The sequence below is a fragment of the Notamacropus eugenii genome, chromosome X (genome assembly GCF_028372415.1).
Source record: "Notamacropus eugenii isolate mMacEug1 chromosome X, mMacEug1.pri_v2, whole genome shotgun sequence".
NCBI classification, from domain to species: domain Eukaryota; kingdom Metazoa; phylum Chordata; class Mammalia; order Diprotodontia; family Macropodidae; genus Notamacropus; species Notamacropus eugenii.
The window spans coordinates 21,298,550-21,325,289 of NC_092879.1; the positions used below are offsets into that span (position 1 = coordinate 21,298,550).

The 26,740-nt window shown below is 41.0% G+C and overlaps 1 protein-coding gene across 2 annotated transcripts in view; it reads right to left on the bottom strand.

The window, feature by feature from the left end:
* Positions 1-26,740, bottom strand: part of LOC140515857 (ligand of Numb protein X 2-like) — an 88,015-nt gene that overhangs the window by 32,549 nt on the left and 28,726 nt on the right. The window contains exon 2 of one of the 2 annotated variants that reach the window (XM_072626680.1): positions 1,320-1,758. In XM_072626680.1, coding sequence (XP_072482781.1) covers positions 1,320-1,753 — 434 coding nt within the window. In that variant the 5' untranslated portion in view covers positions 1,754-1,758. The remainder of the gene's footprint in view (positions 1-1,319; positions 1,759-26,740) is intronic. The other variant, XM_072626681.1, reaches the window with a different exon arrangement.

Consider the following 26,740-nt stretch of genomic DNA (forward strand, 5'->3'; position numbering starts at 1 on the left):
ATAAGGACCCACCTTGTAGGGCAGATTATGTGAGATAATAGATGGAAAAATACTTGGAAAAGTTTAAGAACATTTTATGTAGATGAGTAAACAAATGAAAGCAAATACGTAAGAATACAAGTAAACAAAGTTGTGCAGTATTTTTAACCGAGAGGACTGAGGAACACCTGGCAATTTTGACCCTCAGAGAAAAGCCTCACACCTCTCAGGTTGCATATACCTTGAAGAATTATGCACAAATGGCCCATCCTGATTCTCCAGGACTGTTGATGAAATATATTCCCCTTTTCTTGAGAGAACTATAGGTGTGGCTTACTTTGGAGCAAGGATTGATTTGGCTTCACTAATTCTCTTTGATAAAAGGGGCAGGGTGTTCGATTTAGATGGGAGTTTACTAGGAAGTAGCAGTGGAATAAAACCAAATTCAAGTATGTATTGATAAAACAACACCCCTCTGTCTCTCCATTCCTCCAACCACGTAGTTTTGTGTGTGTGTGTGTGTGTTTTGTAGGAAATGAACACTCAGGACTATAATGATCCCCTTGGGTGATGGGTTCTTTGCTGGTGACCTGCCCACCCCACTCTGATCTCTACTGTTGCTTCTTGCTGGTCTTCTGTCCAGCCATCCTGCTGTTACTGGTACTTATTTGACCTCTCTTTGGTAGGTCAGCCAATCAACATTTATTAAGTACCTTCTATGCACCAGGAATAGACTAAATGCTGGGGCTGTGAAGAAAACGATAAGACAGTCACTGCCCTCAAGGAGCTCACCTGAACATCTTAGGTGTCCTTGTCTGGGGAAAATATTGGACACCTTCTGCCCTTTTTCTCCCTCTGTCTCCTTCCATATTTATTCCACTTAGAATAGCCTCCCAGCCCCACTAAGTCATGGATTTCCCCACCAGGCTATAAGAGGCCTCTGTAACCTAGTCCAACCTCTTCTTTTCACAGGAGAAAACAGAGTAGTGCTAGGCATGGTGTCAAAATCTGGCCTCAGATGCTTCCTAGCTGTGTGATCCTTGGCAAGTCACTTAGTCTCTGTTTCTCAGTTTCCTCAACTGCAAAATGGGGATAATAACGATAGCATCTCCCTAAGGGGTTGTTGTGAGGATCAAATGAGATCATGCCCGGCACAAAGTATATGCTTAATAAATGTATGTTTCCTTTCTTCCTACCAGAGAGGAAAAATAACTCACCCAAGGTCCCAGAGGTTAAGGAAGTCTGTACAGAGCCAGTATTCAAACCCAGGGTCTTTGATTCTACCACTCAGTATTCATTCCCCTGGGCCACACTAGTGCATTGACCAGCCCTTCCCTTACCTATTCTGGAGGTGACTCTCCAGCTCACATCTCTGCATGGTGAGCAGACAATCAGGAGGGAAAGGACAAAAGACGATAAGCTTGTCCAGCAGGTTTCTCACCAACAAGGTCGACTTACGGCAGCTGGAGAACATCAGGGGTTCCCGGTCAATGGGGCAGAAATAGGAATCCTGCAGGAAGTTCTCCAGGCAGCGGTAGCAGTAGGTGTGGCCACACGGAGTGTCCACAGGCTGCAGCAATGGCTGCAGACAGATGTTGCACATCAGCTCATCATCCACCTGCTCCTGGAAGTTGTACAGATGGTTGTCTAAGGCTTGATGCAGCTGCCCACAGCTGGGGCACAGCTCACCATCCTTTCTGGGAGGCATGCTGTTCAGGGTGGAGAAAGCCATTCTCAGTACCAGGTTATGGAGGGGTGGGGGAGGGACACACATTCACCCTGTAAAGACAGCAAAGAGCACAAGGGAAATCAGCTGGCAAGTCAACAAGCATTTAGTGAGTGCCTACTGTATACTGAATGAAGAGCTGGGGATACAAGGAAAGGCAAAGTCAGTCCCTGCACTCAAGGAGTGCCCAATCTAATGGCGGGGGGGAACAACAGTACATCTGAACCAGACAGATACAGGATACATGGGGGGAGTCTGAAAGGGAAGGCATGGAGATTAAGGAGGACTGGAAAGATTTCAGGCAGAAGGTGGGACTTTAACTGAGACTGAAGATCTCCCCACAGGGAGATGCCAGTCTGAAAGCCTTAAAAATGGAATATTATTGCCTATTAAGAAGTGACAAATACAAGAAACTTAGAAAGGCTTGCATGAAGAAAACGATAAGACAGGCTGTGTCTTATTTATATTGCACCCTTTATGTGCCAGGCGAGGGTGGCGCTGCAGTGGATAGAGTGCCATGCCTGGTATAAGGAAGCCCTGACTTCAAATGTGGCCACAGACACTGACTAGCTGTGTGACCCTAGGCAAGTCACTTCACCCTGTTTGCCTCAGTTTCCTAATCTATAAAATGAGCTGAAGAAGGAAATCGCAAACCACTACCAGTATCTTTGTGAAGAAAAACCCAAATGGGGTCACAAAGAGCGATCCATGACTGAAAAAGTGATTGAACAGTAGCAACAACAGCAATGTGCTAAGTGCTTTCTAAATATGATCTTATTGAATTCTCACAATAACCATGGGAGATAATTAAGGAAACTGAGGCAGTCAGAATTTAAGTGACTTGCCCAGGGTCACCCAGCTAGTAAATGTCTGAGACCAAATTTGAACTCAGGTCTTCCCAACTCCAGGCCCAGTGTTTTGTGCACTATGGTTCCACCTACTGACCCACTGGAGTGAAATAAGCAAGATCAGGAGAACAATGTACCCAAGGACCACAATAACACAAAGGAAAACAACACTACACAATATCAGAACTCCAGTAAATGTCATTGGCCAATCTTGATTCCAGAGAACTAGTGAGGACACATGCCTCTCTTTTCTTAAGAGATGATGGCGGGCAGAGTGAAGTGGATGCTGTCAGACATAGTCAATGTGTCAGTTGCTTTTGCTTAACTATACTTTGTTAAGTGGAAAGGATCTATTGAGAAATTATAATAAGGGAAAGGTATAAATATACTTTTTTTTTTTTTAGAGAAAAGCACCACTCCAAGTGGACCTGGGTTTTTGACTCAGTTTTTCTACGTACTCTCTGGATGATCAAAGACAAATCATTTAATTGCTTTGAACCTCAGTTTCCACATATGTAAAGTGGAGATAAACAAAACTTGCACTCCTACCCTAGAAGAATTATTGTCAGGAGAGTATTTTGTGCACTATACAAATCAATATTAGCCATTATTATTCTTACCAATCGAAACCAACAAGTTTTGATTAAGTAAGGCCCTGAGGATATAAAGATAAGAACCAGGAAGTGCCTGCCTTCAAGGATCTTATATCCTACTTGGGAAGATATGACAAAGTACATAAACAGGTAAATATTAGGTCACTTAAGAAGAGAGAAAGCCTACTCCAGGCTGGGATAAATCAATCTCCAGGCCCACTTGCACATACCTGCCCTTCCTCAAGTCCCAAAGGGTCCCAGTTTCCACAGTGACTATGGGACAAAGTCTAGAATATTTTGCCACCAGTGAGATACTTGATTGAAGGTACAGAAATGGTTTCTAGCAGACCATGAAAGGGAGGAATATCTGGACAGATCAGCTAGTTTCCTCATTTTCTGAGATCTGCCCTATATTAGGTCAGATAAAGAGGGATACTGGAGGCTGGACCAGATGAAGCTATTACTACCTGAGGAAGTGACATTTCTTTCCTTAGGGGCCACAGATGGCTTTGGGGACAGAGTCCCCTTATGATGCCAAAAGGTGGGTGAGTGGGATATTCTTATGATTAACAGATTAGCAGAGAGAATGCAACATAGCACTGAATATAGACAGGAGACCAGGCAAAGAGTCTGCCTCTTGTCATTACCTTCAACAAGTCTCTGAGCCTCAGTTTCCCTAATTTAGAAAACAGGGATAATACCTGAATACTTTTATTCACCAGTTAATTACTTACAATGCAAGCACTTTGAAGTACTAGAGAAATAACTTATCATTCTTTGCAAAAGTGTACAAGTATTAATAATCCTGACACTGCTGGTGGTACTCTGCTTGCCCCTCAGTTCTCTTTACAGTCTTCCTTTCTAACCTAGCCCCTGCCTAAGACTCTGGCACTTCAATGTGTATGTTGATGTTTCTGTAAATATCCTGGCTTCTCAGTTCATCAACCTTGTCAACTCCCATGACCCTGTAAATAAAGTCTGTAGCCAGACTATTTACTTAAGCTATTGGCTATTTACTTAAGCTGAAGACATTATCTAAAGGTGACCCAAAGTTCACGACTTAAAAGGTTTCTCTAATTTATTAAAACAATTCATATTTATTAAGCTGAGGTGGGTACTCAGATTTCCCCAATTAATTAATGACAAAGAGGTTGCAATTTCTGAGAAATTCAGAGAAATTCTGCAAACTCAGAGAAATATCCACCTTGGATTACCTGAGAACTCAGGATAATGAGAATGAATATAATAATGAGTCAAACAGCAGACTGAGAGGTGACCATGCCCTATAAGATACAAAATGCTAACATGTACCACACCCTGGATCTCACCATCCCCCCAAAATTCCTTTATCCTACAATAACATACTGTCATTCCATTTCTCCCTATGTCTCACTTTTCCCAAGCTTATTCCTTATCTTGACCTCCAGTCCCTCCATTCAATGCTCCTCCAGGTCATCTGCTCTACTCTGACTCCATTTCCCTACCTTTCCAATTGACCCTACAGTTAGCTAAGTATATTACCTAATCTAAACTAGGTCTCTACTATAGCAAGGGAATTCTTTTACTCTGACCTAACTGACTCTCCCATTGTTCTAAACATTCTCTTCTTTCCTCAAAACTCTCATACTTCTGTCTCCCTCTCAACAGAAAACTTCATTGATATACATGGAGAAAACAGAGACCATTCTTAGGAGCTCCCCCTTGTACTCTAATGTACATCTCAAAACCCTTGACATAATTTTTCATTATATATTTCTTTTCTCTAGTGTCTGATAGAGTGATGGCAAAGATCTCTTCACCAAAGATAACCCCTCTACTTGTACTCTTCATCTCATCCCTTCTTCTCTTTTCCAGTAGATTGAAACTACAATCATTCTCTCTCTCTCTCTCTCTCTCTCTCTCTCTCTCTCTCTCTCTCTCTCTCTCTCTCTCTCTCTCTCTCATTTTCAATCTTTTTCTGTCTTCTGGTTCCTTCCCTGCTGCCTACACATGTTTCTCCCATCCTCAAAAAATCTTCACTAAACCCTACTGTCCTCTCAAGTTATTCTTTTACATCTCTTCTCCTATCATCAGTCAAATCCCTAGAAAAAATTGCCTATATTCCTTGCTTCCACTTCCTCTCTTCTCACTTCGTAGCCCCTCGAAACCTGATTTCTAGGTTCATTAGTCAAATGAAGCTGTTTCCCCTCAAAGTTACCAGTAATTTCTGAAAGGTAAAATACTAAGACCTTTTCTTTATCTTCTTCCTTCTTGACCTCTCTGAAGCACTGACATTGTTGACCATCATCTACTTGTGACCACCCTGGGGTGACTGAGTTTTTTGTCATATTGCTGTCTCCTAGTTTTTCTCCTACCAAAGTTCTCCCTTTAGACTCTTTTGTTAGATCATCCAGGTCCCATCCCTTAAATATGGGTGTTCCTCAAAGCTCTGTTCTGGATCCTCCACTTTTATCTCTCTACATCATTTCTCTTAGTGATCTCACCAATCAGCTCCCATAGGTCCAATTCTCATCTTTATGGAGAAGATTCCCAGATCTAGATGCGCAGCCCGAGTATCTCTCCTGAGTTACAGTTCGGAATCACCAAATATCTGTTGGACATTTCAAGTTGGATGTCCCATAAGCATCACAAATTCAACATGTCCAAAAGAACTTCATTATAACTTCCTTCAAACCCTTCTCTTTTCCAGACTTTCCAATTTCTATTGAGGGCACTGCCATGCCTGAGAAGAGTAAACAAACGTGGAGGAACGGGTGAGGGGGAGTGGCCATAAATGAATCTTCATCTCTTAATCTTAATCTGAAAAAGATCGCAAACAGTTTAGCTCAGAAACAAATTAGTTTCAAGCAAAACAAACTTTCTAGTCTTGAAGGGGGGATTAAAAAGGGAAAGAGTAGAAGAAAAGCAGAGAATCAAATGAGAGGCATACAAAGATTGCCTTATAGCAGTGAGAACTGAGTTGAGATTAGATTATATAACATCAATTTGTAGTGGACCCAGTGACCACCATTTCAAGACTTCTCCAGCTCTATTCAGCAGCATATGAATTGAAATGAGGAATACAGATGGTGAAAGAATCCATGCTGGGGGAGTTTAACATGATATAATCTGTGACAGGTTGAGGGGGAAAGAGACTCCAGTGTAGAAGATAGTATGGAACTGAGCTGGTTCACCAAGGAGGTGGTGATAGGGAAGGGAGAAGAATATAACTGGTGCAGGGGTAATGGCCTAGGCAAGAACTGAGTGGTGGTGGGATTATATAGGCATGTATTGTTTCCCCTGATAGAAGGTGCAGTCCTTAAGCGTGTCTTGTTTTGGTCCTTTTTCGCTTCAGTGTGTTATCCTGGATAAAGAACTAGTCTCAAAGTCAGGAAGCCCTGAGTTCAAGTCCAGCCTCTGCTACATACTGACTGTGTGACCTCAGGCAAGTCCCTTAACATCTTAGTGCCCCAAGCACCTCTCTAATACCAGAAGTTGAAGAGTAGGTGCTAATCAGGATGAAGTCACACATGTGGTTAAAAAAAATCCCCAATGCCTCGTATAATGCCTAGTGCATGGTTGGGTGTTGTCCTTTGTTCCTGAAGAGGATCAAAATGGCATCACTATAGCAGAGTCAAGGTACAGTGTGTTCAGCTGTGGCTGATCAGACCAACATGAGCTCAGAAAGCTCTACCAAAGGTCAGGTATAGATAGTTGTGACAACACAAAATCCAGTAGACCTGAAAGATGAACTGCTCTTGTTGCAAAGTATCACATCCAAATAGCAGCCCTGAGTGAAACAAGGCTAGCAAATGAAGGCCAGCTTACTGAAGTTGGAGCTGGATATACATCTTTCTGGAGTGACTGCAGTGAGGGGAAACATCGTGAAGCTGGTGTAGGTTTTGCAATCAAAACTAATCAAGTCAGCAAGCTGGTATGCCTGCCAAAAGGAGTGAATGACAGGCTCATGACAACGCGATTGCCACTTGCAAGGAAAATGTCATGCCACCATCATCAGTGCCTGTGCTCCCACCCTGACAAACCCTGATGAGGTCAAAGAAAAATTTTATGAAAACCTAGAGACTGTTATCATCAATGTGCCAAAAGAGGACAAGCTTATAATTCTGGGTGACTTCAGTGCTTGAGTAGGCTCAGACTACCAGACTTGGCAGGGAGCCCTAGGGAGGAATGGAGTTGGAAACAGCAACAGCAATGGTCATTTCCTGTGAAGACTTGCACGTTTCATGACCTTCTCATCACCAACACTGTCTTCCATTCACCTAAATGCAATAAAACTTAATGGATGCACCCTCACAGCAAACACTGGCATCTGATAGACTATGTGATTGTAAGGAGAAGAGACAGATAAAGGCAATGTGTGGTGCCAAGTGCCAGACTGATCATAGACTTATTCTTTCCAAGCTAAATATTCGTATTCATCAAAGGTGCCACCCCCAAGGCCAAATGACTACGAGAAGAATTAATGTCAACAAATTAGAGCTCTTCTCTGAGTGTGAACAGTTTGTTGCTAACTTGGAGGGAAAGTTGAGCCCAAACACAGCTGGCAACAGTGGAGCAGAAAAGGAGTGGGCAGCTTTCAGAGATTTGGTGCACAGCACTGCGTTTGCTCATCTGGGTCAGAACGCTAGCAAACACCAAGACTGGTTTGATGAAAATGATGGAGAAATTCAGAAGCTGCTAAGTGAAAAATGAGAACCTCACAAGATTTACCAGTAAGATAGTCCATCCACTTCTAAGAAGGCAGCATTTAATTCCATCAAAAGCAAAGTACAAGCAAAGCTTAGAGAGTTACAGGATTCCTGGCTCAGTAAGAAAGCAGATGAAATTCAATTTTATGCTGATAGTAACAATCCAAAGCATTTTTATGATTCCCTGAAAGCTATTTATGGACCAAAAACCTATGGTGCATCACAACTACTCAGAGCTTGATGGAGTCACCTTGATTACTGATAAGGACATGATCCTAGAGATATAGGCTGTACACTTCCATAGTGCTCTCAACAGACCATTATCTATCAATGCTGAGGCCATTGACCATTGACCTTAGGTTGAAGTCAGTCCCTCCTTAGCTGAACTTCCAACTGAAGAAGAAGTTTTGAGGGCCATTAGGCTCTTGTCATGTGGCAAAGCACCTGGTACTGATTCTATTCCAGCTGAGATTTTACAAGGTAGGGGGACCATTGTTCATACAAAAGCTGGCTGAAATTTTTCAGGTTATATGGCAAGAGGAGGTTGTCCCCCAGGATTTCAAAGATGCCTCCATTGTCCATCTCTATAAAGGTAAAGGGAATAGATTGTCCTGAGACAATCACAGGGGAGTCTCTCTCTTAGTCATTGCTGGTAAGATTTTTGCTGGAGTCCTCCTTAATAGGCTGATCCTTCACTTAGAAGATGGTCATCTACATGAGAGCCAGTGGGGCTTCAGAAAGGGCCAAGGAACAGTCAGTTCTCTGCTTCTTGCGCTAATTTTGGCCCAATAATTAACACCAAGAAAACACAGGTGCTCCATCAGCCACCACCACATCATCCATATGTGGAACCATTGGTTACAACAAATGGAGAAGTTTTGAATGCTGTTCACTTACCTTGCTAGTGTACTTTCCAGGGAAGTACACATTGACAATGAGGTTGTCGCATGCATTGTCAAAGCTAGCTTGGTGTTTGGGAGGCTCCGAAGAAAAGTTTGGGAGAGAAGAGGTATTAGACTACCAAACTGAAGGTCTTCAGAGCCATTGTGCTGACCTCATTGTTGTATGCCTGTGAAACATGGACAGTCTACCAGCGCCATGCCAGGAAATTGAATCACTTCCATTTCAACTGTCTTAGGAAGATTCTGAGGATCACCTGGCAGGATAAGGTACTGGACACTGAAGTCTTTGCTTGAGTTGAACTGCCAAGCATTCAAACTATGCTCTGATGGGCTGGCATATTGTTCAAATGCAAAATGTACGCTTGCCAAAAAGACTATTTTATGGAGAACTTGCATGGGGCAGATGATCACATGGTGGTCAGAAGAAGCAATACAAGGACACTGTCAAGGTCTCTCTCAAGAACATTGGATTTGATTGTGGGACATGGTAGACACTGGCACAGGACTGCTCAGCAGGTGTGCCCACATCACAAAGGGTGCTGTGCTCTATGAGCAAAGCAGAATTGAGACCTCACAAAGTAAATGTAAGATGCACAGATTTGGAGTATCCACCCCAAATGTTCACAAGGACTACCTGTGCCCAGTCTGTGGTAGAGCATTCTGAACTTGTATTGGTCTGATCAGCCAGTCAGACACACGGAAACTTGAGTTTATTGTGGTGATGTCATTTTGGTCCAGCCTCGCTTTCCCAGTATAAGGCCCTTCAGGCATCACTATATTATTAATACCCTTCCTTCTATTTGTTTAAGTAATGTTCACCAATTGGCTAACCTGCAGGGGTGGGGAACCTGTGGCTTTGTGGCCACATGTGGCCTTCTAGGTCCTCAGGTATGGCCTTTTGACTGAGTCCAAGTTTTACAGAACAAATCCTTTCATTAAGGGGATTTGTTCTGTGAAGTTTGGATTCAGTTCAAGGGACGCACTTGAAGCCCTAGAGCACTACATGTGACCTCAAGACCAAAGGTTCCCCACCCCTGAAATGTCTAAAGTAGGCTCAAAAGAATGGCTGGTGTCCAAAGAGAAGGTCAGTACACCAGAAGACATCCATGTAAAGCAGTCTGGCACCTTAGAACTTGTCACTGTCTAATTCCCAAATGAATCAAAGCGTTCTCCACTTACATGCAATGTCTTAGGTTGCTTGGGCTTCCAACAGACACTTTGCAGGCCTTTGACTAACAGCAGACATTAACCTGCACCTCTGCTAAGGGGTCACTGCTGCCTATCCTCTCACTGGTCATCTCCCACCAACTAGGGCTGCACTTGGCCTCTTAGTGTTAACAACTCAGTCATCAGCAGTGACCCTGAGGCATCTGGGAAAAAAAGCTTCAGTCAATCAAATCAATGTGCCTAAAAATGATTAGAATAAAGGCATCCCAGTGCCTAATCAGGTATCCAGCCAGATGGTCACACTAGCCCCAGTAGAACCTTCAGGAGAGGGCCATGCTAGAACATACTAGGGTCACCACATTTCTAAGCCAGGGTACTTTCAGTGGAAGGAAAGCAAGCTGATAAGGGGAAGGGAAGATCACACCCTATGAGAACTGGTTCAGGGAACATGTTTAGCCAGGGCTATCATGGAAAAGAAGGTAAAAGCTTGCTCTGCTTAGCTTCAGAGGGCAAAACTAACTAGAAGTAATGGTCATATGTTACAGAGGGGCAGATTTCAGTTCAGTATAAGGAAAATTAGGAAATTTCAAAAAAGAATGAGCTACCAGTGTGGGGAGAGGAGGGATTCCCTACCTCTGATGGGTTTCAAATGGAGCTAGGATGATCACATGTTGGGATGCTATAGGGGAATTCCTGATGAAGTATGTGTAGGTAAAGAGATACCTTCTGAGATCCCTTACAACTCTAGACAACATGAGGTCACTCTTGAGCCCTCCCAACCCCCAGCCCCATCTCCAAGGTGAACCATTCCCGAATGGTAAACACTTCCAGAAGACTCCAGACAGTTAGTAAAGTCACAGGACCAAAGAATATCAGAGTAGGAAGAGACATAGGAAGGGGGTTAGGCCAGAATAAAGTGGTTTGATGATCACTTTAGAACAGTGGTGTCAAACTCAAATAGAAATGAGTGGGTCACAGAATACTGACTTAGAAAACCATTAACATTATTTATGTTCTATTGTATTTTTTATTTATTTTGAAATCTGATGGGCGACACTTGAAAATGTTGAGGGCCGCAATGCCATGGGCTGTGGGGTTGATACCTCTGCCAGGTCACAAATTGTATTATAAGCAGCAATCATCAAAACCACTTGTTACTGGCTAAGAAACAGAAGGGTAGATCAGTGGAATATTTTAGGTACTCAAGACACAGTAGTCAATGAATGTAGCAATCTACTGTTTGATAAACCCAAGGACCCAAGATTCTGTATCGCAGAGAGTTTTAAGAACTCTCTGTATAAACATCAATGCAGAGAATTTAAATAATATGCTAGCAAAGAGATTATAGCAAAATATCATGAAGATCATACACTATGACCAGGTGGGATTTATACCAGGAATGCAGGGCTGTTTCAATATTAGGAAAAAGCATACTTGACCATATAAATAACAAAAGCAACAGGAAAAATATGGTTATCTCAATAGATGCAGAAAAAGCTTTTTACAAAATACAACACCCATTCCTACTGAAAACACTGGAAAGCATAGGAATAAATGGAGCTTTCCTTAAAAATGATAAATAGTATCTATCTCAAACCATCAGCAAGCATTATCTGTAATGGGGATAAAATAGAATAATTCCTAATAAGATCAAAGGTGATGCAAGGATGCCCATTATCACCACTATCAGTCAATATTGTACAAGAAATGCTAGCTATAGCAATAAGGCAAGAAAAAGAAATTATAGGAATTAGAACAGGCAATGAGGAACCAAAACTCTAACTCTTTGTAAATGATATGATGGTATACTTAGAAAATCTTAGAGAATCAATTAAAAAACTAGCTTAATTAATTAATTAACAACTTCAGCAAATTTGTAGAAAAGAAAACCACATAAATCATCAGCATTTCTGTACCAACAAAGTCCAACAGGAAATGAAATTCCATTTAAAATAACTGTAGCCAATATTTGGAGTCCACCTGCCAAGACAAACCCAGGATCTATGTGAACACAATTTTAAAACACTTTGTACAAATAAATTCAGATCTAAACAAGTGGAGAACTATTAATTGCTCATGGACAGGCCAAGCCAATATAATAAAAATGACAATTCTACCTGAATTCATTGACTTATTTAGCACCCTATTGATCAAACTATCAAAAATTATTTTATAAAGCTAGAAAAAAATAATGACAAAATTCATCTAGAAGAACAAAAGGTCAAGAATATCAAGGGAATCAATGAAAAACTGTGAAGGAAGGTGGCCTAGTGGTACCACATCTCAAACTGTATTACAAAGTGGTAATCATTACAACAATTTGATACTGGCTGAAAAATAGAGTGATGGATCAGTGGAATAGATTATGTATACAATGCATAGGAATAAATGACCATAGTAATCTAGTTTTTAACAAACCCAAAGATTCAATCTTTTGGGACAAGAACTCACTATATGACAAAAAATGCTGGGAAAACTAGAAAGCAGTTTGGCAGAAACCAGGTATAGATCAACATCTCACACTGTATACCAAGATAAGGTCAAAATGAATTCATGATCTAGACATAGACAATGTCATAAGCAAATGAAGCATAAACTCTTTTGCCTGTCAGATCTATGGATACGGGAAGAATTTATGAACAAATAAGAGAAAGGATGTAAAATGGGTAATTTTGATTATATTAAATTAAAAATGCTTTTGCACAAAGAAAACCAATATAGCCAAGACTAGAAGGAAAATAGAAAATTGGGGAAAAAATTTTTCAGCAAGTATCTCTGATAAAGGCCTCATTTCTAAAATATATAGAGAACTGAGTCAAATTTATAAGAATACAAGTCATTTTCCAATTGATAAATGGTCAAAGGATAAGAACAGGCAGTTTTCAGATGAAGAAATCAAAGCTATCTATAGCCATATGAAAAAATGCTCCAAATCACTATTGACTGGAGAAATGTAAATTAAAACAACTCTGAGGTGGGCTAATATGAGAAAAAAAAGAAAATCACTAATGTTGGGGGAGGGGTGGAAGAATTGGGACATTAATGCACTGTTAGTGGAGTTGTGAACTTATCCAACCATTCTGGAGAGTAATTTGGAGCTATGTTCAAAGAGTTATAAAACCATGTATACTCTTTGACCCAGCAATACCATGACTAGGTCTGTACTCCAAAGAGATCAAAGAAAAGGGAAAAATACTTATTTGTACCAAAATATTTATAGCGGTTCTTTTTGTGGTGGCAAAGAATTGGAAATTGAGAGGATGCTCGTCAAAAGAGGAATGGTTGTAGAAGTTGTGGTATGTGATTGTGATGGAATACCATTGTGCTATAAAAAATAACAAGAGGGACTTTTTCAAGAAAAACCTAGGACCATTTATATGAACTGATGGAAGTGAAGTGAACAGAACCAGGAGGACATCACACACAGTAACAGCACTATTGTATGACTTCACTCTTCTCAGAAATACAACAATCCAAGATAATTCCAAAGGATTTAGGATGAAAAATGCTATCTCCCTCCAGAGGAAGAACTGATGGTGTCTGACTGCAGATTGAAGCATACTTCTTTGAACTTATTATTTTTTATTTTGGGGGGGTCTGCATTTTGTTTTGTAAGATGGTTAATATGGAAATATGTTTTGTATAATCTATATCTATATAAAATTACTTGCCTTCTCAAGGGAGAGGGGGGAGAGCAGGGAGGGGAGGAAAGAATATGAAACTCAAAATGTAAAAAACAAATGAAGGTTAAAAATTTTTGTTGACATGGAATTGAGAAAAAATAAAATATAAATTAAATGGAAAAGAAAAAGAATCAGCTCAGCTCACATTTTTTCTCCTACATGAAGCCATTCCTGACTCCCTTGCCCCAACTACTAGTCCTTCCTCTCTCAGACTTCCCCTTCAAATTGCTCTATATTTATTTTGTATATACAGGTACCCCAAATGTTTTAGGTTTTAAATGGTTAAAGCTTTAAAAACCTAGAACCATACTAAGACCTCTGAACTATTAGGTATTTTATTTATGCTTATATGTGCCCTGATAGTGAGGTATACAGGACAGAGGACTAGTAGTACATTCTTATCTTTGTACCCTCATGGCTTGCAGACCCTTAATAATTGTTGATGAATTGATAGATTGAGTCAAACTCATTGACCCAATTGTAAGAGCACAACTTTAGAACAGTAGGTGCCAGAGCTGAAAAGGGGCCTCAGAACAGAGAACGTCAGAGACGGGATACACTTAAAACCACAGAATATTAAAGCTAAGAAAGGCCTCTGAACCTAGATTATCTAATTAGAGAGATTAGAGATTATCTAATAATATGTGTGGAAAATAGCTTCAAACTCTGGAAAATCACCTCATTCTGCAGGGATGAACACCCAGTAGATATTCATCAGAAGGGATGAGTCTGGGAAAAGACTAGCAAGTTGGCATGTTGGGACATGGGAACTATTTGCACCAAGTAATTCGACCAGCGAGCAGATGTTCTGAACTGTTCAGGATGACATTTACTGAACACTGATTGGTTGTCCAAGCACCCGGCCCATCCTCTCCTCCTCTTTCTTTGTTTTCCTAGTGATGACAGCCTTCTCAAGCTGGGGTATCCCCAACCCCCTCAGGAAATGGGAGGCAATGATAGGAAGTGACATGTTTTAGATAGGGGTTGTCATGTCTGGAAACCCTGGTTTCTCTTTGTAAGTGCTGGCTAGGGGGCCCTGCATCCCATCAAGCTACACCACAGACTTGTCAACAGTTCTGTGCTTTGTAATCATAATATTTCTGAGTTGAAAGGGCCCTGGCCTTCTGAAAGGCCAACTAGTCTCATCTATATCACACTGGATGCCCTTTACAGTACCATGGACAAATGATGCCTGGCTCAGAAGAATGTAATGGAATATTGAGTCATAGAAAGTCATGAAATGAATGGTTTCAGAGAAACCCAGGAAGATTTTTATGAGCTGATGCAGAGTGAAGTGAGCAGAAGCAGGAGAACAATCTGTACAAAAACAACAACATTATAAAGACAAAACAACTTTGAAAGATTGAAGATTTCTGATTAATGTAGTATGATTCCAGGGGGTCAGTGAGGAAACATGCTACCTACCTACAGAGAGAAATGATCAATCCAAGATGTAGAATGAAATGTATGCTTTCAGATATGACCAATGTAGTCATTTCTTTTGCTTGATTATGTGTATCAGTAACAAGAACTTTATTTTTCTCTTTATCTCTTTTCCCTAATGGGAGGTGGTGGTAGCAGGGAGAGAAGGTATAGGGAAGAAGATTTTAAAAAGAAAAGAAAGAGGGTCATTGAGGCATCTTTAAAAAAATGCACAGGAGAGAGTAAAAAGAAAGCCGTAAAGAACTACAGATAAATAGCTCAGCTTTGGAAGTTACATGTAGAATTTATTATATTCACATTCATCATCTTTAAAAGAAAAGGAAGCTGCATATAACAGATCACAGTTTCATATCATCTTTTTCTGTTTTGCTATGTATACAGAAATGTCCATTTTATTTGATGTTTGTTGGGTTCAGAGTAGAAAAAAAATGAAGTCAGACTGGTTCTACCAGATCCAAGGGCCCTCTGAGCTTTTGATCTATGATTCAACGACTTTGGCTCAAATGTCAGTCCTTGTTTCATTTCTAGTCCTAGCAATTGCTGTTTTTGACCTTGAGAAGCATTTTAGTCACTCTTGGCCTCAGTTTCCTCACCTGTAAAATAGACTAAGGTTCTTTCCAGCTTTAAATTTATGATCCTATTAATCTCTCCTCCTGGGCCTTCTGAGTGTCAGAAAAGTCTGTGCACAAATTCACACACACAAACTCTATCTGTAGGGGATGAAGTCCCTCAGCCACAAAAGTTAAGGAGCAAGTGGAAATGGGGCACAGAGAAGAGAGTTAAGTTTATTCTGGCTACAGCAATCTTGTTCAGGTGTAAGATGACTCACTTGGACTTGGGAGCTTCCAAGGCCACTTTTAGCTATGACATTCTATGTTCTAAAGCGCTACTAGATCACCGAAGTCAGGATGACCTGAAGCCAAGATGCTTCAAGGACCCTCTTTTCCTTCTTTGAAAAATGGATCCTCAGATACTTATCAGCCTAGTGTGAGCTTGGGCAAGTCATCTAATTTCTGTGTGCCTCAGTTTCCTCAGCTGTAAAATGGGGATGATAATAGCATCTACCTCTGGGGTTGTTGTGAAGATCAAATGACTCAGTATTTGGAAAGTTCTTAGCACAGTGCTCAGAACCTAGTAGGTACTTCATTTAATTCTTCCTTCATTCCTTTTTTTCTTCCTTCTGTCCTTCTTTCTTTCCTTCCTTCCTTCCTCTCTTCCTCCTTTCCTTCCTCCCTCCCTTCCTTCTTTCCTTCCCTCCTTCTTTCCTTTCTCTTTCCCTCCCTTCCTTCTTTCTTCCCTTCTTTCCTTCCTCCCTCTCTTCCTTCTTTCCTTCTTTTTTTCTTCCTTCTTTCTTCCCTCTCTTCCTTCCTTCCTGTACTGCCATTAGCCAAGTCAGTGCTAAAAGTCGAACAGAAAGTGCAATGCCTTATTGGTTATTCAGCTGAATGATCATATCGAGACAAATTACTGGAAGGGAAAGCACTGGTGCAGTTATTAATATATGACAATTGGTGCTTTGACCATCTGGGCCCACAACGTTCAGACATTTGTGGCCTATGGGCAAAACAGTCTGGAACCTTCAAATCAGGCTGCAGTGAGTGATGCCAGAGGTTTCCAAAGAGTTTATTCCTGGCTCCAGTATTTCTCAGCACTAAAACGGAGGACTCTTTCTCATACAATTCAGATAACCTAGAGGTTATCTAATCTATTCCCCTCATTTTACTGAGGAAGAAACAGAGAGTTCTCAGGTCTGTTGTAAAGATCTTATGCCATCTTTCCAGGGAAATGAGGAGAATGGGATTCTGATTGTTTTAATGAACCAGTTGATACAGAGTAATAATGCCCTGATACCTAGGATATACTAAAAAGATCTCCCAGGAAGATGTAAGATGAATTCAGCATGGGCAATTTACAGGAGGGCAGGGACAGGGTTGCCTTGAGATCTCACTGTTGAAAGGAAGAGCCAGTCCAGTAAGAATACGGATCAATTGAAACAGTGACAATAATTAATTTTACCTTATTTAAAGGAGAAAAACAAAATTTGTAAGGGCCACACTTATCCTACTCAAAAGTTGGTCAAGGATATTAGCACATTGATTATTTATATGTCACTGATTTCTGTTTGGAAATGTTGGGTAGGAAGAGTGAGGGGTTGGAGCTCAAAAGGTTCTGTAATCACACCTGTTCTATTTCTTTGACATTATGAAAAAATAAGATATATGTCAACATGTAAAGAGATCATCCTCTGTTGGAGAGTTTGTCTATGTGGTGTTGAGTTGGGGAGTGAAGGCACAGCTCTTAGTGGAGAGTTATTCTCTTGCCTTTTTCTTTTAAAGTATAGAACAATTGAAATGTTTATTACAAATGTGTCCATGAGCAAAATACTCCTGACTTGCATGATAATTGTGGAGAAAGCAAGCTGAAAAGGTGTCCCCAGAAGTTTTGTTTCTTAAATTTCTTCAGACACCGGGGAGATCAGCCAAGGCAAGAAGAGACCAAAGAGATAATTTATGTTGATCATGTCTTTGAAGTTGAGTCAGGAGAGAAAGATAATGCCCAAAGACCTAGAAATGCCAATCACCTCTACCCATCTGGGTGGGTTCCAATTCTAAAAAAAGAGACAGAAAGACAGAGGCTATGTGGTAGATCTGGGGCCAGAGGACCTGGGTTCAAATGCCAACGTCTGCTTGCTTGTTGTACAGCCTTGGACAAATCACTGAACCTCTCTGTTTAGATGTAAGTGAGGTTCATGGGATGTTCATTCCTCCCATTCTTCCATATATGAATCCTTTTCATTTCATGCACACCTATAGTGTGAAAGAGAAATTCCCTCTCTTTTTATTCCTTTCCTCTCCACTATAGTCTCAGATCTCTTCCATTTCTATCTTCTCCTAAGACCATAAAAACAACAAAATCACCTGCAGGTCCTCTGCCTCTCTTAGTCAGCTTTCCTTTGATCTGGATTCTGAGGGAACATTTGTTCTCCCTCTAATGTGATATTAAAAAAAAATCATCTTCACACAATCTCTTTCTACTGACTGTGTACCTTTCTATTGTTCTCAAGATTCCCTTGTTTCCATTTCAAAGGGTCTACTCAATTCTGGTCATTTAGTCAGGAATGCCTGGAAATCCTCTATTTTATTAAATGTTAATTTTTTCCCCTGTGGATTTATGCTCAGTTTTGCTGGTTAGGTTAACCCTGGGTGTAAGCCTTTTGGAATATGTATTCTAGGTTCTCTTCTCCTTTATACTAATATATTCCTAGTCTTGTTCAAACCTGACAGCAGCCCCCTTGTACTTGAAATGTTTCTTTTTGAATTCTCTGACCTAGAATCTCTAGATTTTGGCTATGATGTTGCCAAGAGTTTTCATTTCAAGGTTTCTTTCATGGGTACCTGGTGGATTATTTCTATTTTCACTTTGTCTTCTGATCCTAATATGTCTGGGAAATTTTCATTTATAATTTCTTGAAATAGGATATCCAAGTGATTTGCCCAAAGCTATACAGCTGCTAAGTATGACAGGATTTGAACCAAGTCTTCCTTACTCCAACCTATTACTCTATCATTATGCCATATCAGACCTGGAAGGGATCTTAAAACCCAATATCAAAGATGTGAGAGACCTTAAGATGCAGCATGTCAGAGTGTAGAGTGAATTTAGAATTGAGAATGTCAGAACTGGGAAGACCATAAAACACTCAAGAGTTAGAAAGAACCTTAGAATGGAGAATTTCTGAGCTGGAGAGAAGTTTAGAACATAAAATGGCAGACCTGGGAGGGATGTTGGGACATACAATATCAGAAAGGAGGGATTTTAATATATATAATGTCAGGGGTGGGAGGGAATTTTAGAACAGAGAATGTTAGAACTGGAATGTACCTTAGAACAGAGAATATAAGAGCCACAAAGTGTCTGAGAACACAAAATATATGGGCTTGAAGGATCTTGGAACAGAAGAGAACGCTAAGGATCTTAGTACAGAGAGTGCCAGAGCTGGTTAGGAGTCTAGAACTCAGAATGTTAGGAACCTTAACAGGGAAGGGAATTGTCTGAGGAAACACAAAGATCCAGTAACAGAGAGGGGTCTTGGTCTACTCTTCAGCTATATTCAGGGTTTGGTAGAGATGGCATCCTCCCTCTTGTTTCACAGAGGAGCAAGCTGAGGCCCAGGGAGGGAAAGAGACTCGCCTGAGGTTGCACAGCTAGTATGTGGTTGAGCTGGAACTCCTGAATCCCAGAGGAGTGTTTTTCTCTCTACCTCATGTTGTCTCCGTGGCTGTCCTCAGGGTAAACTCAGAGAATAATAAAAGGCTTGGGCTATGACAGATTTCCAGAAGAACACACCGTCATAATCAAATGCAAACATCAAAGCCAGGCATTAAGGGCCTTTGATTATCCCCCCTTTGGACAGGGATGAGCTCCATACTGAGGACATGGAGTGCTCAATTGCAGGAGTATTTACTGGCAATAAAAAGAAGAGGCATCTCATGAAACAAAATGAAAGGCAAGCCACACTAATTTCTAAGAGGCCTTCCTTTCAGCAGCCTCTTTCATGTTCACCTGTCCCACCTTGGATGCCTTGCTGGGTCCTTGGAGAGCCCAAGACAGGAAGACTGAGGCCAAGACTGGGAGTAGGGGGCTGAGGGAGGGAGGGAGGGAGGCTCAGCTCCATCAAGTTGGCCAGAGGGCAATGGAGGGTTAGGGGGGTAGCCCCATAGCCTGTGACTTTCAGCTTCCAACAGCTAGAGGATTTGGGTGGATTAAGTACCCACAGCAGTGAATCAGCAACCCCTGAAGTGGACTAGCTTGTTGTCCTCAACACTGGAGTCTAGAATAAGGGAGGCCATTCCCAAGCATTTCATCCAATTCTACCCTTCCCCTCCTAGGAAAATGGGGCCTAGGGAAGGAAAGTACCTTGGTCAAGGTGACCTGAGTGGTCAGTGGCAGATTCAAATCCAAACCTGAGCTTCTAGCTCTTTCCACTGGCCACCACCAACCAGAAGCATTTTTAAGCAGGTTTCAAAGGCATGGAATGAACAGGCCTGTCTATTCCCCAGCATTATTCTCATACCCACATTTACAAAGAATGTATTCATAGACCCTCTGAGTGGGAAGGGCTTTCAGAGGGCAGGCAGTTCAATCTATACCTGAACAGGAATCTCTTTGACAGTACCCTGGGCAAGTGGTCATCCAGGCACTGTGTGCAAAGCTCCAGTGAGGGGGAGTCTACCACTGCCTGAGTCAGCCCATTCCATTCTAGGAGAGGGCTAATGGTTTGTTGTTGTTGTTGCTGTTGAGTTGTTTACGACTCTTTGGGACCCCATTTGGGGTTTTCTTGGCCAAGATACTGCAGTGATTTGCCATGTCCTTCACCAGCTCATTTTACAGAGGAGAAAACTGAGGCAAAGAGGGTGAAATGATTCACCTGGGGTCACACAGCTAGGAAGTGTCAGAGGTCAGATTTGAACTTAGTCTTTCTGTCTCCAGGTCTGACACTCTATCCATTGCACCACCTAGTCCCTAATCATTTAACAAACATTTTTTTTTCTGACAGTAAGCCCAAATCTGACTTCCTACAACTTCTTCCTTTTGCTCCTAGGCCTCCGAGACCAAGTAGAACAAGTCTAATTCCCTTTAAATGTGTCTCTTTAAAAGGCAGTTATTAAAGCCTCCCTAAGTAAAACAATGTAAATACTAATCAACCAATAAACATTTATTAAGCCCCTACCGTGTGCCAGGCACTGTGCAAAGCTTTAGGGATACAAAAAGAGGCAAAAGATACTTTTGGTTTGCATTTCCTTCTTCAGTTCATTTTACAGATGAGGAAATTGAAGCAAACAGGGTTAAGTGGCTTGCCCAGGGCCACACAGTTAGTAAGTGACTGAGGCTGTATTTGGGAAGATGAGTCTTCTCGATTTTAGGTGAAAGAAATGCTAGCTATAATTATAATAATCTTAAAAATCAATAATAATAAAGTTAATCATCAACAACAAGAACTGGACTCAGTGGCCTCCAGCTCTAGATCTAGGAACTTTCTAGAACCTTCTCTATACCAAACTAAATATTCCCAGTCTCTTTGAGTGAGCTTTGGATGACAGAGTATCCAGTCCTCTCCACATATTTTCACTTTCAGAGGCCATCCAGTCCTTCTTCCTGTACCCAAAATGGTCCAGAGGAAATAAATAGCAAAAAAATTGCTGGGAAAAATACATTTTTAATATTTCTCCTGCTCTTAGTCCTACATAACTCCTTTGAACTGGTGGTCTGTCTCTAGTGTCTATACTACACTCACTCTTTCCCTCTTTATATTCAAAAGAGTAAAGTGCAAGATGATTAGAAAAGTGGAGTGAATTGTAGAAGGTGCAATAAGGCAGGAAATTACCTGGTTCTTCCCAATTCCCCCACAAATAATTTAAAATAATGCCTCAAAGTGAACTTTAGAGTAGCAGAAATAATTATAAGTTGGAGTAAAGCAGTTGTCCACCTAAGACAACTTAGGAGGATGTTAGGAAAGACCTGACCTCCCAGGGGGGTGGCCCATCTGATTGAAGTGCAGAAAGCTCCCCCAATTAACAATCAACAAACTCTGGGCAGTAGCCTTCACTTAGGGAGCTTACATAAATAGAAGACTTGGGTTTGAGTTGATGATGATGGGATGATCCTAAAAAATAAAACTGGATAGGGAAAGGTAAAAGGGAGCAAATTATCTCATACAAACAAGGTGCTAATGGAAGAACTGTTACAGTGGAGAGCAGGATGGGGTGGAGGGTGGGTAGTGCGGGAAAGTTATTCTCATTATAACTGGGTTAAAGAGGGAGTAACATGTATACTTAATTGAGTATAAAAGTGTTAACCTACAGAGAAATAGGAGGGCAAGGGGATAGGATAATAGAGGGACTCTTAGAAGGATATATGGATTAAGAGATAGGAGGGCAAGAGGAAAAGATAAGGAGGAGACTTTTACAAGGTTGTATGGATTACAGAGGCAGTGGTCAGAAGTAAATTAGATTTCTGAGGAGGGATAGGGGAAAGAGAGAGAGAGAAGAAGAAGGAGAAGAAGAAGAAGAAGAAGAAGAAGAAGAAGAAGAAGAAGAAGAAGAAGAAGAAAGAGAAGGAGAAGGAGAAGGAGAAGAAGGAGGAGGAGAAGAAGGAGAAGAAGGAGGAGGAGGAGGAGAAACAGTAAGGAAAACTAGGATAGATGGAAATACACAACTAGTAATTATATATTTGAATGTGAATGGAATGAACTCACCCATAAAATGGAAACAGATAACAGAATGCAACAAAACCAGAATCTGACAAGAAACACATTTAAAAGTGAGAGATACACATACACTAAAAATAAAGGGCTGGAGTAGAATGTATCAGCTTCAGCTCATGTGAAAAAAAAGGGTAGCAATTATGATCTTAGACAAAGTTAAAGCTAAAGTAGATTCAATTAAAATGCATAAGCAGGGAAACTACTTTATGTTAAAAGAAAGATGATAAGAAAGGTGATGCAGAGCACATTGGGAAGGACTTTGAATATCAAAAAGAGGAATTTGTATTTTATCCTGGAGGTGACAGGGAGCCACTGAAGTTGATTGAATGGGGTAGTAGTAATGATGACAGGGTCAGACTTTCAGGAAGAGTATTTTGAAAGATGAGTAGAAGATGAATTAGAGTAGGAAGAGACTTGAGGCAGGTAAATCAACCATCAGACTATTGCAGTAGTCTAGAAGTGAGGAGAGGAAGGGATGAAACCAGGTGATAGTAGTGTCAGAGAGAAGGCAGTACATGCAAGAGAAAGACAAGACATAGCAACAAGTTGGATATGCAAGTGTGAGTGAAGAGTTTGTGAGCCTAAGTAACTGGGAGGATGGTGGTGCCTCTAACAGTAATAGAAAATATGGGAAGAGGAAATGATTTGGGGAAAAGAGAATGAGTTCTGTTTTGGACACATTGAATTTAAGATGTTTACTAGACAGCCAATTCTAGATGTCTTAAAGGCAGATGGAGATGCAAGATTGGAGGTCAGCAAATGGTTAGTGCAGGATGGGTAGATTTAAGAATCATCAGCATAGAGATGATCATTAAATCCATGGGAGCTGATGAGATCCCCACGCGAAGTAGGATTGAGGGAGAAGAGGACAAAGGAGAGAGTCCTTGGGGACACCTATGGTTAGAGGGTATGATCTGGAGAGGATCTAGGAAAGGAGGCAGAGGAGTGGTCTGATAGGTAGGAAGAGAACCAGGAGTTCCAAAACACCTAGAGAGAAGAGGGTATCAAGGAGGAGAAGGTAATCAACAGTGTCAAAGGTTGCAGAGAGGTCAAGGAAAATGAGGACTGAGAAAAGAACAGTGGGTTTGGACATTATGAGGAACACTGCGTTTTGGAGAGAGCATTTTCAGTCAAATAATGAGCTTAAAGTCCAACATCTGACATTAACTAGTTGTGTGACTTTGACTTTGACTAAGTTCCTTCCATTCCATGGGCTTCAGTTTCCTCCTTTGTAAAATGAGGAGAGGGTTGATCTAGATGGCCTCTGAGACTCCATCCTGCTCTAGATCTAGGATCTAGTACTACCTCCTCATTTTAGGAAACTCACATCCAATGAAGACTTGCCCATGGTCACAATGTGAACAAGGGCCATTCCGAGGGTTCAAATCCAGGTCTCTAGCCTCTAATGTTTAATTTCTTGTTTATTAAATCACAATTTAGAACAATTAGTTCCAGAGTTCTATACAGTTTTTACTAGATTTAGCCATACCCCTCAGACTCTGGTCTCCTAAACAAGGGAGAATGAGGGAGAATAAAGGCATTTCTTCCGAGCAGAGATCCAGGATCAAGACCTAGTGCATTTTGGGAGAGGTCTACAGTTAAGTCTCTAACCATGTCTGCAAGAGCAAGTCTCAGCCAGGAGATTTGAGACCTTTCCCTCTACCCTTTATACACTTAACATGTAGTGCTTAGGGAACAGGGAAGCCCAGGAAAGCTTCCTAAAGGTACCCGCTACAGACTTTTCTGGAAACAGCACTGTACAGCAGAAAAAGAACTGGATGAGGTGCCAGAAAACCAGGTTCAAATCCTGATTTACCAGTTTTATTGAGTAGGCTTCTTTTTCTCTGTGTTCTTCAGTTTCGTCCTCTATAAAATCAAGGGACCGGACTAGATGATCTCAAAAGTTCCTTCAAGCTCAACGTTCCTATGAAATAATGATAACATAGCAGCAGGACCTGGGGGGTATTTCAAGAAACCAACTGGAGCTCTTTATTGGCACATGCCACCTATAAAACAGTCTATTGACATGCTAGCACAGCCTTTGGTCTGGGTGCAGTGCCCAATGCCTGCATGTGGCAGACTCATTTCATCCCTTTGAGACAAGGATTAAAAATAATTATGGCTGTTGGCGGTGAGTGATTGTTCAATTAGTAGTGGGGATAAGGCTTGTTTGTACAGACTCCATTTCTTTGGCATCCAAGGTGCAGGTTCACTCCCTGAAGGCGTACAAATGAATAGGGGGTGATCAGGCCAGGCGTCAGACAGAGAAGCCAGGCTGCAGGGGAGTGTGGAGTGGAATAAAAATGGAGAACATGAGTCCTAGCCCAAATAGAGCTTAGTCTGGTAGGGAGAAAGAGGTTGGCATGGGAAAAAAGCAGCAGACAGACTTCCAGCCAAGATGGATGCCTGAAGGGGAGACAGGCTGCCCAGGCCCAGCAAAAACCTGACATCTGCACTAGACAATAAGAAATGATCAAGAAATCCAATGAGAAACTACTGTAAGTGAATTCTAACACTCCCAAACTGGGGAAAATTCATCTGAATGCCCATAGGCAACAGGAAAAGGTCACCATCAATGTCAGCACAGATACTCCATGCTTAACCTAGGGATTGGTCAGAAACACCATCCTCTGGTTCAAAAACTCTTTCCTGCTGTGCCACCCCTCCTCTCCCAAGTCCCAGAGATGTCAGAGGCTTGGAAGCCTAGGGAAGCAGAAAGGACCAGAGTGGGGCATCAGTGCCTAGGCCCAGGGGCTCTCTAGCAGTCTAAGAACCAGCATTGTGACCCTCAAATATCAAAGGCATGGAAGGACAGGACTGGGGGTGGGAGTAACAATACAAGAGCTTAAAATCAGTCCTCAGGATCCTGTTTTTTTTCTTTTTGAACTCCTTGCCTTTGAAGATAGTAAGATTCTGAAGAGTTGCTCCAGTTGCTAGAAACCTTTTTAGATTTCTCTTGACTCTTAAGTTTGCACTTTAAAGTCCCTACCAGTTCTGCTCTTTTCATCAGGAATGCTTGGAAGTTCTCTATTCTATTAAAAATACATTTTCTTCCTATATGATTATTCTCAGCTTTACAAAGTATGTTATCTTTGGTTGAAGCCTATATCTTTTGCCTTTTGGAATATTATGTTTAATATTCTATTCTATCATTTCTAGTAGAAGCTGCCAGTTTTCATTTAAGATTACTTGAAATACACTGTATAGGTTTTTTTAAAATTGTGGTTTTCAGGAAATCCAATGATTCTTAAATTCTCTCTCCTCGACTGGCTTTCCAGGTCAGTGTGTTTTTTTTAATAGCAGTTACTTTACAATTTTTTTTCAGTTTTTAAAAAAATGTTACACTAGCATTTTTTGCTATCTTATGGAGTCATTGATTTTTGTTTGGTCTATTCCAGTGTTCAGAGTGTGTCTATTACTTGGGTAAGGTTTATGATTTTGCCTTCTAAATGATTTATTCTCCTAATTCTTTCTTCTAAAGTTTTAATTTCACTTTTTAGCTCTTGTTTCATTTCTTTTAAGCATTCATATAGGCCTTGTGGAAAGTCCATTTTTTTCCTTTGTATCATAACTTAGAATTGTTGTGAAGTTTTTTGCTCCTTCTTATTAGAGATTTCTAGATTTACAATAATTTATTATACTGGTTAGTGTTTGTATACTTTTCTTCCCCACACATTGAAATTGTGAGAAATACCAAGTTCTAACCCATCTTCCTCCTTTCTACACTAGTCTGTATTCCTTTCTCCATCCTTTTTCCCCTCCTAAAATTCTCAGTGAAACTAATTCACCTGAGGTCCTTTGCTTTTCTTCCCTTTGAAGGAATTACAATTCTGAAACATCACTTGAATTTTTCCTCTTTCCCTATTAGGATGTTAGCACTGCATCATCATAGAACCCATGGAGAAGGAGTAGGTGGGCATCAGATGAACTTGATGTTCTCTTCTGAAGTAGGCAAAGGAGGGTTGAACACACACACAGAGTTAAAATACATCAAACTCCCCAGGGAAACAAGCAGGGATGATGGGGAGGATAATACTGAGGAGGGAATTGCCAATAAAATGAGTTTCCTAATCCTTAAAGAGGAGATTAAAAGGCAAAAAAAGAAAAGAACCAGAAACTAAGCCTGGCTGGACAATTATGGTATATGAATGAAATAAGGTAATGCTGCTGTTGAGTTGTTTTTAGTTGTTTCTGACTCTTTGTGACCTCTTTTGGAGTTTTCTTGGGAAAGATACTGGAGTGGTTTGTCATTTCCTTCTCCAATTCATTTTATAGATGAGGAAGTTGACACTAAGAGAGTGAAATGACTTGCCCAGGGTCACACAGCTAGGAAGCATCTGAGTCTGGATTTGAACTCAGGCCTTCCTAACTCTAGGCCTGGTGCTGAAACAAGGTGGCACAGTGGCTAGAGTACTGGGCTTGGAACCAGAAAGACTCATTTTCATGA